The 11,571-nt window shown below is 45.9% G+C and overlaps 1 protein-coding gene across 1 annotated transcript; it reads right to left on the bottom strand.

The window, feature by feature from the left end:
• Positions 1-2,758: 2,758 nt before the first annotated feature.
• On the bottom strand, positions 2,759-9,702 carry LOC120701001. Its single transcript, XM_039985177.1, has 10 exons — positions 9,553-9,702; positions 7,846-7,893; positions 7,559-7,622; positions 7,357-7,439; positions 7,231-7,308; positions 7,139-7,147; positions 5,412-5,898; positions 5,161-5,305; positions 4,269-4,392; positions 2,759-3,193 (listed from the first exon to the last, which is right to left on the bottom strand). Exons 1-9 carry the CDS (start codon positions 9,700-9,702, stop codon positions 4,299-4,301), a joined length of 1,158 nt encoding a protein of 385 aa, XP_039841111.1. The 3' UTR covers positions 2,759-3,193; positions 4,269-4,298.
• Between the last annotated feature and the right edge of the window lie 1,869 nt (positions 9,703-11,571).

The raw sequence follows: 11,571 nt of genomic DNA, 5'->3' as shown, positions 1-11,571 counted from the left end.
CGTTTTGTAGGCATACTCCTTCGGTGGCACCGCATGATTGCTTGATAGTGGATGCTAAAATCATATGACCGGAGAGAAAAATTTGTTCACCTCAATTGAATATGATAGCATTCCAAAGGAAACCATTGTCTTTGGAGACAATAGCAAGGGTGAGGTAATTGGATTCGGTAAGATTGCTCCCACTCATGACAATTCAATTACTAATGTATTTTTGGTTGAAACCTTGGGGTACAATTTGTTGTCGGTCTCACAACTTTGTGGGATGGGCTACAATTGTCTCTTTACTAATGAGGGTGTGACCATCTCTAGAAGGGACAACTCCTCTATTGCCTTTACGGGTCAATTAAATGGCAAAGTCTATATTCTAGACTTTTCAACGGAAAAGGTTGAGCCCAAGACTTCTATGGTGGCAAAATCCGATATGGGTTGGCTATGGCATCGCCGACTAGCCCATGTAGGAATGAGGAACTTGGCCAAGCTTCAAAAAGAGGGGCACATCCTAGGACTAACAAATGTTATTTTTGAGAAAGATAGGTTGTGTACCGCATGTCAAGCCGGAAAGCAAGTTGGTGCTCCACATCCTGCCAAGAACATCTTAACTTCATCAAGGCCGTTGAAGCTCCTACGCATGGACTTGTTTGGACCTATCGCTTACATAAGCATTGGCGGTAACAAATATGGTCTTGTCATTATTGATGATTTTTCCCACTTCACTTGGGTGTTCTTTTTGCAAGATAAAAGTGAAGCTCAAGGAATAGTCAAGAAATTCTTTAGAAGAGCTCAAAATAAATATGAATTGAAGATCAAGCATATAAGAAGTGATAATGGCTCAGAATTTTGGAATACCAATGTTGAAGAATTTCTTGATGAAGAAGGAATCAAGCATGAATTCTCCCATACACTCCACAATAAAACGGCATTGTGGAGAGAAAGAATAGGACTTTGATTGAAGCTGCAAGAACCATGCTTGATGAGTACAAGACCTTGGATAGCTTTTGGGCCGAAGCAATCAACACCGCTTGTCATGCTATCAACCACCTCTACATCCACAAGTACTTGGGCAAGACTCTATACGAGATAATCACCGGTAACAAACCTAAGGTGCATTACTTTAGAGTTTTTGGCTATAATTGTTTCATACTTAACAAGAAAACCAAAACCTCAAAGTTTGCACCAAAGGTAGATGAAAGTTTTCTACTTGGTTATGGTACTAATAAACATGCCTATCGTGTTTTCAACAAAACCACTGGTTGTTTTGAGATCACGGTAGATGTGACTTTTGATGAATCCAATGGCTCTCAAGTAGAGCAAGTTGATAAGAACCTTATAGATATGGAGGAGCCACCAAGTGTATCAATCATGAGGATGGGCTTGGGTGAAGTGAGACCACGTGAATCAAACACTCAAGCTCCAATTGAGCAAAGCAACAAAGATCAACCATTATCATCAACAAGAGTTGAACCACCAAGCTCTCAAGTCCCTCAAGATCAAAGTCAAGCTCTTGGTGACGATCAAGATTAGGGCAATGATCAAGGGGCAGCACAAGGGGAAGAAACTCAAGAAGAGGCATCTCAAGTGAGAACTGATGATGATGGTTGATGGAGGTAGACCTAGGTACCTCCCTGCCGAGTAGGGTCCCTGAGCCTAGGTGCCTACCCTGCTCGACTACTCTGCGTAAACCACCCGGTGAATAGGCACTCGGCTGGACGACGGAAGGGTCCTTTGCGGATCAGGATGAAGGCTCAACAAAGATACCCGTAAATCTAGGGATCTTAACTGACCGACTTCCTTGTAAACAACCCGAATAGATCTCTTCCCTCACTTGTAACCCACGTCTCCTAGACTATAAAGGGGGAGTGAGGGTATCTAGAGAACACAAGTCAACCCCATCGCATAGCATCATCTTCCACCTCGGAAACCCTAATACAGCATCACACAGGACGTAGGGTATTACGTCATCTCGACGGCTCGAACCTGTCTAGCCCTTGCGTCACCACGTAACCATTGATCTCTTGTCTCCTGAATCCTCCACCTGAAACTTACCGCTGGGCATACCCCTGGTGGACTTGCCGGAAATGCAATCCGACAGTTGGCGTGCCAAGTAGGGGGATTCGCAAGAGTCCTTGCTGCGTGATTGATGGCATTCAAGAGCGGCGTCTACTTCTCCACCAACGTCGCCATCCAGATGGAGGCCGCCACCGGTTTCTTCTTCACCTTCGGGAGCTTCCCGGAGACCATGGTTCCGCGGAACCCACCCACCAGCCCCTCGACCACCGAGAGCGGCTCTTCCTCCAAGGTCAGATCTGATCTAACCGCGCAGAGCTCCATGGCACGTCGAGTTTCTGAACTCATGATCGAGGATGTTCCTATCGTTCGACGTAGGACGACCCGTCGTCCTGCCGTCTCTTCTGACGATCTGATCTCCCAGATCGATCGCGTCAGCCACTCCATCGCCGAGTGCATTCAACTCGGCGAGAACGCCCTGCGTCGCCCAAGTGACATAGGCCGCACACCTTTCGACCTGCGCAACAACTCTGCGGTGTACTCGGATCTGCTCCAAGTACCTTGCAGAAGCCTACCCGTCCCAGACCTGATTAGATCCAACGTAGGATAGAAAACATCATAAAATTTTTACCACATGCGATGTGACGATGACTAAGATATGACGTGACACCTCCATTATGACAATTTAATTCGTCATAAAATATTCAAATTATTAATTTCAACCTATTTATTCAATCTTATTATTTGATTTGGGTTAAGATCACTTCAAAACAACATATTCATTCAAAACAGCATATCACTTCACAAAATATTTATTACAAGCCGACATCACAACAACAACAATAACAACAACAACAACAACATAACCTTTTTTCCCAAGCAAATTGGGGTATTACAAGCCGACATCAAGTATCCAAAAAACTACCAGATTCATATGCATATCACAACCCAACATCACTTGTCAAGTCACTTCATAAACAGCCCAAATACAAAAAAAGACAAGTCACTCGATAACAGATTCACTGAACAGCCAAGACAACTCTTGGACTCAGCCAATTAAAAAGACTCCCCCTGCTTCTTCAAACTTTCAATCTCTCTGCTTTGATTCTCCCTTGCTGCTTCAGAAGCTTCAAGTCTCTTTGCTGGTCATCCATTTTCTCACTTGCTGTTGAACTCTGATTCTCTGATTCTACTTCAGAAAAATAATGCAGAAAAAATAGCTAAGTAAGAAAAAACTATTGTGTGCGGAATTGTATTATGTTAAGTACAAAAATAACAAGATATAGGACAAAAATAGTAGCCATCAGCTTCAATGGATAGATATGAAGACTATTTAATAAGAAAACTTTTACTAATTGATCTATGAGTCGATGATGTGTCCATGGAAATGGTTTGCTAAAGAACAGATTAGGCAAGGCGATTTACGGGATCTCAACCTTTTAGCATTTACAAAAGAGAAAAAAAAACATTAGGTTCCATAGCTAGGGCCAAAACAAGTGGGCAAGGCAAGGTAATTGATTATTAACAGATGAATTATTTCTGGTGCTAGATCATGATGTTTACCTTTATAACTGCTGCATTACAGATAATACCGCAGCCAACATTGGATTCAAAACATTACGTAAGGGATAATTCCAAGATACAATCGCACCAATCACTCCAAGAGAGTAAAATTCAACTTTTGCTCTCATGTGCAGCATTGATCTCCCAATTGATCTGAGCAGAGCATTATAACCAAGTAGGCAAACAATATACTTAATTGGAGGCTGACAATAAGAAAAGAAAACAATTCTTCGACTTAGTAAAAATATACTGCTAATGAATTAGTACCTCCGGCATCAAGAAAGGAATGGAGAACTTATACATCTACGCAAGAGTGAATATAAGTTGCATAGTCCCAGATTTCATTTTGCCTTAAGGTTGCATAGTCCCAGATTTCATTTTGCCTTAAGGTTGCATAGTCCCAGATTTCATACATATTGGCCTACTTAACAATGGTGCACAGCACTGCAAACTAAGTGCGAATATTTACCTCTGCACTTGAACTCAAATGCTCTGTCTCAAATCATAATGAAAGGTAAACATGATTTTTTTTGCTCGAGCATAAACGGCGAAAGCAAAAGCAAACCTAGAGTAAACAGTTACTATTTACTTATTAACAGTCATCCATACGACCATACAAGCACTTATTTACCGCTGTCAGCAAGGATTTAAGGTTCCAAGTTATTTTCCCAACATGTACGAATAATTTCGAGGATTCTAACCTGTACTCAGGTTTTAACCACTTCTCACCCTCATCCAAAAGCCCAAGTTATACTCTCGCTTGTGGTCATTATCTCGCCTAATGAAGCATCAACTATAGTCTTTCCCGTGTCCCGAGATGATACCCTGCACAACACAACATAAACAGAATTGAGCTTACTCTTGTAGATGTCAGGACGTCTGAGCAAGTGCTACATTGTTTAATTACTTCTACATACTTAACAAATTAGTATAATGCCCGTGCTACAGCTACAGTGCAATTTGGCAAAGCAAATCAACCAACCACGGCTATTTTCCCACCAATCCATCGAAGATAGAATAGACAAGGTGTTAAGTGGAGAAATAGCGCACAACTTTGAGGACACCGAGTTCTTAAATAATTTAGACATGCAACAGTAGTGCAATTTACTATCATGACACCTTGAAAAATAACAGGGTCAAGACCTGAAGACAAAACATCAATATAATTTCAAAAGGACTTTGTCCATCCTGCTGACCCACAAAGAATCTGTTATTGTTTGGTTCATGCACAAATAAGAGCAGCTGTGTATCACTGTTTTGAACAAATAACAATTTCAATGGTGAGAGCATTGCATCGAACTGAAGATTTCATTTGTAATAATGATCATTGAATTGAAGTCAACGTAGTAATTATGCTGTGAATGCAAGGAGTGTGACAAAACCTCTTTGTTAACAGAATATTTCTTCTTTCTGTAATAAATAAGCAGTTTAGGCAATATTTCTAATTGTTGCATATTTATTAAAAATATCTAATCTTTCAGCAAATTCAGGTGCATTGAACATCAAATTGTGCCCATCCCTTTTTCCTTTCGAACACATTGTACCACCCACCAACAGGCAACTGATTCACGCAAGGCAGATTGTCGAGGTTACCTATGTGCCGGCAAAGTCACAGAGAAGGTGCTTGCGGAGGAATCCCAGGAATAGCGAGATGCAAGTGTTAGCATTCTCCTCGGTCCGCCCAACGCTGCCATGAGCAAGAGCTTGAGCTGGCCGCACACCCAGTTGCCTCCGATGCCTAGAAAAGAATTTGACAAATGTTAGCACGAAGCAGCCTAACGCAGTTGCAAGAATGAACAACAAAAGGCAATACTCAATACTGAATAATATGATGATAAACACACAAAGATAATCATCATACGGCTTTCTTCTTGTCCTGGCAGCTTGAAAAGCATTACAACGAGCATCATACCCTTCGCCCTGGGCACGAGGCCAGCCTTCACCCGCCCCCGCCTCGGTATCGGCGGCCTTGCGCTCCTCCTCGGCGCGCAAATCGATCTCGGCCTCCAAATACCCCAGCTCCTCGAGCTCGTCCCTCAGCACGAGCAGCCGCAGCTCCACCTGCGGCTTCCAATCGTGCTCCAGAATGTCCTTGTCCGGCTTCCGCGTCCCATCGAGGCTGGAGACGATGTGCTGCGGGTCGGGGGTCCCGCCGCCGCCGGCCGCGGATGAGGACGCCTGAACGTGCCTGCTCGTGCCGGACCCCCGCGCGCCGCCGGCTGGCCGCAGACCCGCGCATCGCCGGCCGGAGTCAGCGCCGCGCGCCGGGCGTCGCTGCCCATGCCAGATCCAGCCGGATGCCCGCCGCCTCGCGAGCCACCGCCCCACGCGCTAGGGTCCGCCGCCGGCGCCAGCCGCAGCCTCCCGTGCCTCCACTCGGCCTCATGGAAGCGCGCCTCATCCTTGATGCGGCCAGCGTCGAGCAGCCGGCGGGTGGCGACGGCTACGAAGAGGGAGAAGCAGAGGAGTGGAGGCAGAGGAACAAGGTCAGAAGGTAGGGTTCGGCAGGGGGGAATTTAACTTTACTAGAACATTAGGCATGCGATGCGCGCCCTACCGTTTAAATAATTAAATATAAGTAAATCAAAAATAATAAATGTGCAGTATAAAGCAACAAAAAGCGAAAATATTCATTGGCAAAAACATAGCATACTAAATGAAGGTACTTATCTATGCCGAAGTGCAAACTTCTGTAATCACATGATTTGAAAACACTAAATTAACCAAGTTAACCAAGATACGTAAATATGCAAATAACAACAGTTCCAGACCTGAATGATCTAGACAGCATGAAATTCAAAGCCAAGACGATCCAACATGTTACAAACATTCATGATAGAAGTACTAATTATAACAGTTTCGTAGATTAGTTCTTGAATAGCAGAGGTAGCTTCATCATCCATCAACAGAACGAATCTTCACAGAGAGCCTTCACCATCCCTTGTCACATTTTACCCTGCTTTAATATTTATCATTTGATAATCAAAGAGCAAGTTAGGGGTGCATTTCATATGTTATTTAAACCAACAAATTTGTTTAGTGGTTAATTAAGGTTACTTCAACTAATGAATTTGTTGCAATGGTTCATTTTTTTGTTCACATTAACATGCTTGATCACGGGTTCTTAATTTAAAAAAGAGTAGCCATATTCTTATAATATTACTAAAATAATACACTTATACTTTTTTTATCCAACGACCACGTGTATTTTTGCTTGTTAAAACATGCTACTAAAGAAATGTTGGTCCAGTAAGGCTAACTAAAGATACTACTTCTGTAGTTGTTCTGAATCAAGCAAATGCACAAGTAGAAAGAAGAAAATATTGCATTTGGGTTGTGCCATGAAGTTTCATTTCAGAACTCACGGAACAATTACAGTTAGAGAATATCAATATTCAGGAAAAAAAACCTCTACCATCTGAAAGAACTTTTGGAAGCAAATGAATTCAAAAGTCAGCTTTTGAAAGAACTTAATTTCCTCAGATTTGGTTGCAGTTTGCAACTCTACTTTGCCACAATATTTAAGAACATTGTTATGTAACTTTCCTTGTAAAAGTCAGCTTTAGTCAACCTTTACAACCTGAATTCAAAAACCACATGCATTGACTCTAATGAATTATTAGGAACAATACGAAATGAGACATGATGAAATGAAGTACTAACCGAAACCAAATAAAGGAAAATTTTCAGAGACGCCTTGTTGATTCCCCACGGTACAATGTACAACCAGTAGGAGTTTGCCTGCACAATCAAAGAATTCACAGTTACATAATTAGAGGCAAAACCAACTTTCAGTTCTCCCTGCCTTTGATATTTGTAGGCATCTAGCAGTACACATGCATGAGCGACAATAGGAACACCATTTCTTTCATCTGCAGAAAATGTGAGAAGCATATTACTGAATGAGCATCTTGTCACAGTTGACAGGAGCACAAGAAACTGGAAAGTGGTATACGTTCCAAGAATTTGGTGTTGTGGAATCAGAACTTACAGACAAAACCAACATGCCAATCATCCTGGTGCAGTTTGATAGAAGTTATCATGACAAACCTATGCTGTTTGATAGAAAAAGTATTAGAGCTCAATCCATACGGCAATATTTTAGATCCTATGCTAAAGGTAGAACAAACCTATGCAGTTATCCCGAGTAGCTAATCAAAAAATATATGGAAGGTTTCACTGCAAGGCCTCTAACTGAATGTTCAGCAAATCTGACGCCAAGCACATAACCATTTTAGTAGAAAGGCATGGCACCTGCTCTGGTCAACGGCAACTCACCTGCTCTGGTATAAAAACAAGTGCTAAAGAACTTGAATCAATCATCCACTGTAATCAAGAGAAAATAATTATTATAGCATAATAATTCCACTCCTGATGCAGCATGAGAAAACAATCATTAGAAACCTTCACTCTTGATCACCAACAAATTCTATAGCATGAACAAAATATTTTAGAGTTCTCCATTTGCTGATGCATCATCAATTTATACTCCAAGAGCATTTGGTCAGGCAAGTGTTGCGGGAAAAGATGACAGAATAACAATATGCTAGTGTTGCTAGCGCATACATGATCTGACAAATTTCTCACTGGATTTTTTCCCTTCCCAAATTAAATCTATTTCCATCATCAGATCTAACACCTTGCAGCAAAAGAAGAAGCAGGCTTGAGTAGATCTGTGACAACAAAGAACTGAAACCCAAATCCTAGAAACGGATGGGGAGAGGAGGATGGACAGAGAGCAAAGGAGATTGGGAGGAGGAGGATGCTCACCAGAGAACTGCAACAAAGGCTGTTATTGCGGTGCCAGCAGGGGAGGAGAAAATGTGGGGTTCGTGAGCCATGGCCAATGCGAAGCTGCCTACTGGGAACCGCTGGTGATTGACCATCACCCACCAGGAGAAGAGGAAGGGGGGAGGAGGAGAGCAGAGAGGGAGAGAGAGATAGAGAGGGCGGCACTGGGGAGTAGGAGAGGAAGGGAGATGGGGGACACACCGCGCGACGCCCTTAGGTTGTCGAAGACCTTGAACATCCTTCCGAGCTCGACGACGATGTGCGTTGCAGCGCGCAGAAGCTGACGGTGTTGTGCTTGGCCTTCCGTAGCGCGTCGAGGAGCTCGACCGACACGCTCTGCCGCGCCCGTCCGCCACTGCCTCACCGTCAACCTCGGCAAGTCGCGCTTCCTCCGCATCCAAGGTGACGGGGACACGGCCCGTGGTCTAGCGGGGGGCGACCTGGGCATGCGGCGGCCGTCGCTCGGCTCCATGCGCTGGAGCAGCCACACCGTGGGCGGCCGGCATGCGCCCCTCCCTTCGAGCCGCGCCCCACATCGGATCCGGATCCTGCGGGAGCGTGCGGCGGCGGGGATGGGCGACGGAGGCAGGTGGAGAGGGTCAGAGGGAGAAGGGGTGGGGAGGTGGCGGCAGGAAGGTAGAGAGAGGAGAGGGGAAGAGAGGGGCGGAGGCGGGGAGGGGAGCGAGGGGGCTACGGGATGGCTTTTTTGCAAAAGTGTCTCGCGGGGGTCGGTTTGTAAAAATAACAGCAATATCGAATTTTTCCTTCTTCATGTTGAATTAAATTTTAACAGGAGGACCTATGTAAAAAATATAAGAACGTGGTTTCTGTTTATTTTGGGCGCCCTGTACTGAGTTGTGATTCTTAGGAAAGAGGAGGGTGTTTCTAAAAAATATTCGGCACTCCGGTGTGTCGACACGCGTCCTACATTTACCGTGAGTTGTGGAGAGAGGAGCGCAGAGCAGCAGCTGTTAACTATTTTGATACCATTACAGCGACAACCATGAGCACCTCTTCAAATAGCATTCTTGTTTTTTTGGTACTGCGAAATCAGCACTGGAGAGAGAAAATTACTACATTTTTAGCACTCTTGCTTGCATGGACGCCAGCACATCATTCCAGTTAGGATCCAAGTCAGCACAGCTATGACAAATGACGCCAGCGCATCATTCCAGTTAGGATCCAAGTCAGCACAGCTATGACAAATGACCGCAGATGCCCCTGCTTCTTTCTTCTCCACCCCGCAGTCCAACAACTCATCCTCCCTGATGCCAATGCCGACGCCGACGCCGACGCCAGGGGTGCGACGCCCCCCAACCCTGTCTCGAGCGCCGCCTTCCCCATGCCCAGCAGCAGGAGCTAGCACCCTTTGACACGGCCACCTCCGCCGAGCACGTGCGGGCACTTGATGACGACACGGCGGTGCACGGACTCTGGGACGCCGAGGTCCTCGAAGAGGAAGGCGAAGACGGGGCAGAGGCCGACGCAGACGCTGGCGGTAAGCACGGACGGGCACATGCCGAAGACGCGGCCGACGGGCCGAGGTCCTTGAAGTGGAGGCCGTGGGACTGGAGGAACGACACCACCACGTGGATGGACTCCGGCACTGCGTCGGCACGGTTGTCGCCACGGAGGCTGCGGCGGTGGAGTGGGGCTTAGAGGACACGATGGACTCGTGTGGCCTGGCGATGGGGAGGGAGTTGGAGGCGTAGAAGCTGCACAGCGGCATCGCTCCTGTGATGTGATTCGCTCCCCTGTCAGATGGATTTGGAGAAGCTCCGACGTGCAGGGCAGGGGAAGATGAGGATGCAGCGGGAGTGAGCATCTTGCGGGGAATGTCCGCCGCAACAACGTCGGAAGGGTACACCATGGACTGCATGCTGCATGAGAGCCGCGGGACCTTGGATTCATCATCCATGGAGGAAGAAGAGATGGAGATGCTCGTGGGCTCCAGGTCGAACACCTCTACGACTCTAGACACGTTGGTGAAGAACGACCTAGCAAGCAGCCAGACGGCGAAGTCGAAACTCCGGTTCCAGAGGGATGCCGTACGGAAGCGCTCAACCTCGTCCCCTGTTAGAAAAATAGGCAATTTTCGATATATTTTAATTCCAAATATTACTAGCAAATTCATGACATAAAAGAGTGATAATGTGTGAACAAAATATGTGTTTGTGTTCAAGTTATTCTCACTAATCAGCATGAACAAAATGTTAAACCAGAATAGGTTTAGAGTGTACCCCAAGGCGGGACCAGTGCCGGAGGCACCGGTTGCGCCGTTACCAGCTGGAATAGACATTCTATTCGACTGGACTTGTCTGATGTAGCCGAACGACGTCGATGCAGGAAGAGGTTCGCAGTGCAGTCCCACGAACGATCACCAGGAAGTAAACGAAGTAGTTGTTCACGCCGGGATGTAGATGAAGTAGTCGTTCAGGGAGTGAGCAGTCACGTCAAGACGCTCCCCAAAAACCTGATTGCCCGCATTCCGTGCAGGACCTTCAGCAAGCAGAGGTTCCGGAGGCCTGCTCTCGCTTGAGCTGTGCGCGCAGCGCTAGCGATGGGAAAGCCAGAAAGCAACAGAGGGAGAAGGTAGAGGTCTCCTAAGCAGGAGTACCTGAAGCAAGAGTGCTTGTTGTGTGAGGATGAGAGGAGGAGGGGGTGGTTTATATAGGCGTGGAGGTGCTTCAGATTCAATGAACATGGACGTCATAATGGGCTTTGATGAGCAGCAATTACTGGTGCAATTGAGTCATAGGAATCTCATTAACCGCAAAGGTTTTATTCTGTGTCATCATTCACCTGTTAATGCCAACGTTTTATTGTCTCTATTTTTAATGCTTTCAACTGCAAAACGTTCTCTCATCTCAGCACATCGCACTTGCACATCACGTCACATCCGGCCGCGCCACGCACACACATGCACCCGCACCGCTCGACCGGCCGCGCCGCGCCTCGCCACGCCCATGCCCACGGCCCAGCGAGGCGAGCGAGCGCGTGTGGTTCACCAACCTCCTCTTACCGGCTTCATAAGTGGTGTACACATGGTCCACCCTTTAAGTCGGTTGATATTCTCCTCAAATCCCGGTACGGAATTAAGCAATTGATTCCCTATCATTTAATAGTGGGCTTTGAATTATTTTATTGCATTGATTAGAATAAATGAGCCAAGCCCATAATTCCAACAATCCCCACCAAGAAATTCAAACCACA

This window comes from Panicum virgatum, chromosome 3K (assembly GCF_016808335.1).
Source record: "Panicum virgatum strain AP13 chromosome 3K, P.virgatum_v5, whole genome shotgun sequence".
NCBI classification, from domain to species: domain Eukaryota; kingdom Viridiplantae; phylum Streptophyta; class Magnoliopsida; order Poales; family Poaceae; genus Panicum; species Panicum virgatum.
Note: the sequence above shows the minus strand (reverse complement) of the source record. Positions and strands in the feature narration are given on the sequence as shown.